This window comes from Galeopterus variegatus, unplaced genomic scaffold (assembly GCF_000696425.1).
Source record: "Galeopterus variegatus unplaced genomic scaffold, G_variegatus-3.0.2 Scaffold4258, whole genome shotgun sequence".
In the NCBI taxonomy this organism is placed as follows: domain Eukaryota; kingdom Metazoa; phylum Chordata; class Mammalia; order Dermoptera; family Cynocephalidae; genus Galeopterus; species Galeopterus variegatus.
Genome location: NW_007730369.1, coordinates 110230 through 114246, shown reverse-complemented (window position 1 = coordinate 114246; position 4017 = coordinate 110230). Strand labels below are relative to the sequence as shown.

Here is a 4017-nt window from a genome sequence, read left to right as displayed (position 1 = left end):
TTGGCTCAGTGGTTGATTACATATTTGAAAATTGCCACTAATATATTTCTCATTCCACACGGTAATTTTACAATGTGACACTGACAAGCCTTCATCGAGAGGTGGGATCTTATGTTCCCTCCCCTTGAGTCTAGGTGGACCTTTGTCATAGCCTTGACAAATGGAAAGGGGAAGAAGTGATGCTGTGTGGCTTCTGAGGCTAGATCATAAAGGGAAATACAGCATCAACCTTCCTGGTACACATGACCTTGGAATCTAGACACCATGTTATGAGGAAGCCCAAGCCACATGGAGAATCCCTGTGTGGTTGTTGCAGCCAACAGCCTTAGTTCAGCTCTCAGCCAACAGCCAGCACCAACTACCAGACATGGGAGTGAATGAGCCTTCAGCTGTCGAGTCTCCGGCAGTGGCCCTAGATGTTGTGGAGCAGAGACAAGTCATCTCCATTGTGCTCTGTCTGAATTGTTGACCCATGGAAGACAAGAGACAGCATATTTTAAACCATTAAATTTAGGATAATTTGTTATGCAGCAGTATATAAATTAAAAAGGCTGCTAGTAATAGAGATAAAAACAGTGTCTTAGACAAACTTGAAGTTTCTCTTTCTCACTGGAATCTGGAGGTAGCAACCCAGGGTGATACAGAAGCTCTGTGGTGTCACCAGAGGCCCAGATCTTTTATCTTGTAACTCTGCTATCCTCAGCACATGACTAACAGTTTTGAAGGTCACTTCCTGTTTTAGTCCATGTCTGTTGCCTATAACAAAATACTTGGAACTGGGCAACTTATAAGAAAACAAAATTTATTGCTTACAGTTTCAGAGGCTGGAAGTCCAAAGTCCAAGGAACACGCCTGGTAAGGTTTTCTTTGGTGGTGACTTCAGTGATGGCAAAGTATCACATTGCAAAAATGGTGGAGCAGAGAGAGACCAACCTCCCCATGCACTCGCCTTTTAAAGCTCTCCAAACCATGCCCATGTCACCATTTTTAATCCATTCACTATGGCATCGTCCTGCAATCTAGTCACCTCTTCAAGGCCCCACCTTTCAGTTACCATAATAGGATTTCCCACCCTCTTAACACTGTCACAGTGGGGGTTGAATTGTGGGGGGACACTCAATCCAAGGCACCTCCTGATCCAAGATAGCTGCTGGAGTTCTAGCTATCACACATGCATTCCAGTCTGAAAGCAGGATGAAGCAGAGGGCACAAAAATGGCTTCACCAATATTGTTTCTACCTCAAGGAGTACTGTTAGAAATCCCTTCCAACACCTTCTGTTTATATCTCATATCCTAGAATTAAGTCACACAATCACAGACATGTGTGCAAGGGAGGCTGGAAATGTCACCTTTTCATTGGGATTATTGTCATCTGAAGTAGAAGCAGGGCTCTGCTATTGAGGAAGGGAGGAAAATGGAAAGCGGCCAGTGGACAGTTGGTGGCTTTGGTGTTAGTGCAGAATGATAGAAGAGGGAAATCTTCCCCCCAGGGAGGAGCTGGAACCAGCACACTGGCCTCCCTGCCTGCTGCAGCCTTCTTGAGTGTTTGGGCGCCATAAGGCTTTCCACTTAAGTTGCATTTGAACAAAGAATTGACTTAACTCCCAGAGCAGTGAGGAAGTGGGCTGATGCACAGGGCAAGCTCTGGTCTCTAACTCCAACCTCCCCACGTAGCCAGCAGGCAGCTGGACCTTTGCTAAACATCCTGATGTGCAGCCCTGACCTCATTCCTCTCCTGCTCAACACCTTCCTTGGCTCCAATTTGCCCCAGTTTAAAGACAAATTCTGGGATTTGGCACGGAAGGCCTCAACCAACTCTTCCATGACTCTTTGCTTCCACCTCCTCCTCACAGCTTGCTTTGTGCCCTGCTTCCAGGCCCTTGTTCTGGCACTGCCCAGAACACCCTCTGCCCTGTCTTTGCTTGGGGAAATCCCACCCATTCCCAGCACCCTACTAGGGCCACCACAATCCCTTCTGGTGCCTTTGCGCAGATTAGAAAAGGATGCCCTTTCTCCAAGTGGATGCAGCTCCCTGCCAGGCCTTGGGAGTGGCCCATAGGCCAGATCTCACCCACACTTGCCCCTCAGCCCAATGACTTTGCACAGCAAACACCCTGCACAGCTGTACACGTGGAGATGCCACTCCCAGGGACCCTTCTGAGCTCCATCAGTGAGGAAGGCCCTTCCTCTGACCTTGTTTTCTTTCTTTAGGTCTCAGGTCAGCCTGCCCGGATTTGGGGCTGGCTGTTTCTGACTTTGTGTTTTCCAACCTGCTCAGCACCCATTTCCCCAGGCTGATGACATCAATCGCCATTGAAGGAACTGAACTCGAGCCACAGGTCACAGCTCTTTCTCCCCACTCTGGGGACCAGCCATCACTCCCTGAGTCCTCAGCATGCCCAGCAGCAGAATGGAATCCTCCACCGAGCTGGAAGAAAGGCCACTTTGCACAACACCACAGAAGTGATCCAGGCTCAGCAACCAGAGTCGAGGGAGTCAGCTGCTCAGAGCTTCAAACTTAGGTCTCAGAGGCCCCAGGCTGGCAGGGAGGCTCCCTCTCAGCTTACCCAGCTCCTGGGAATGCTGGAGCCCAACACTGAGTCCCCTCCCAGAACCCAGCATTGTACCATGACCCAAGGTGGCCCGTCGCACTTGTAGTGGTGGTCCTGTATCCACCACTCAGGAATGCCATGAGAAGACCTTCCATTTCATACCTTTATTTAATCTGCATCTTCTCTGCTTCCTCCCTCCCCCACCAGCCCCTGAGTTGGGTGGAAGCTCCAGTTGGAAGGGAAGGGACTACTTTCTCCTCCCTGGGTGAAGGATGGTGTCCCCTGGGCCAGGCCCCACCAATGGGAGAAGCAGGGGCCTCCATGGCAGAGCAAGGGCATCGTCCAAGAGGCTGTGGCTGAGGCTGGGGCCCCTCGGATGCCCTGTGGGTCCTGTGGGATCATCAGGAAGGCGAGAAGCAGAGAAGTCCGGGAAGCGATGAGAGGACAAGCGGGAGGCTGTGCATGGCTGACAGAGGCAGACATGGACTCCGGGAGGCAGGAGCAGAGACCAGGGGGATAGGGAGGCAGAGCTGGGGCCCTGAGAAGGAACCCCGGCTTGGAGGGGAGCTGGATGTGGGTGGGGGGTGCACTGAGCACCGGGGAAAACAGTGGGGGGGGGGTGGGGCAAAGCTGTGCTCCAAGAACCAGGCCCCCAGTGGAGGGGGCCACACCGCAGGGTCCTATCCTGGACTGACCCTGAGCCGAGGTGAGAGGGCAGGCAAGGAGGGACTTATGGGGAGGAGGATGGGAACTCTGGGCAGGTAGTAGGGCCAAGGCTGGGGTGCCACCATACCCAGCTCTTCAGCTTCGAGGAGACCATCCCAGCTGGGCACAGCCCCAAACCACCAATTTGTGCTTCTGGGTTGCTCGAGAGCTCCCAACATAGCCTCAGCCGCAGCAGGGAAGCGCCCACAAACAGGCCTCTGCTGCAGGCAACAGCTGTCCCCAGGACTCCTGTCTCATCCCAGACTTTCTGGAAGCTTCCTCCCCTGCCCGGTGTGAGAGGCCAGATCATCTGCCTTCACAAGGGGTAGAATGTGGTGGGGGTGGGGAGAGCCATGCTGGGGACGGGTCATAGACTCAATTTAGGTGGCATCCATTTTCCCAAAATGACCACGGGACACTGCATTTTAGTCCCTTTTAAGGGCCCCCCCATCCCGACCCCCACCCCTTGTGTGTGGCTGGTCTGTTTGGACAACAGTTACTGAGGCCTGTAAGCCCACAGTGGGATGGCGGGGAGGGGCTGCTCTGGGGGCCCCGGGGGTCTCAGAGCGCACCCTGCCCATCCCCCTGGCAGCCGCCATCGCCGTGGACGATGAGCACCGGGAAGTAAAGGGCGTCCTCGTAGCACGGCGGGCTCTCCAGGGGCTCTGTGTCCTCTCCACGGCGCCCCAGCGGCCCCCCGCTCAGGCTGCGGAAGACCCCGGGCGTGGCCCGGCCCCCGGCTCCCAGCGACAGGCGGCT

The 4017-nt window shown here is 54.0% G+C and overlaps 1 protein-coding gene across 1 annotated transcript in view; it reads right to left on the bottom strand.

Moving 5' to 3' along the window:
• Positions 1-2702: 2702 nt before the first annotated feature.
• The window catches only part of TMEM151A (transmembrane protein 151A), a 5681-nt gene continuing 4366 nt past the window's right edge, over positions 2703-4017 (bottom strand). The window contains exon 3 of the mRNA XM_008587165.1: positions 2703-4015. Coding sequence (XP_008585387.1) covers positions 3820-4015 — 196 coding nt within the window. The 3' untranslated portion in view covers positions 2703-3819. The remainder of the gene's footprint in view (positions 4016-4017) is intronic.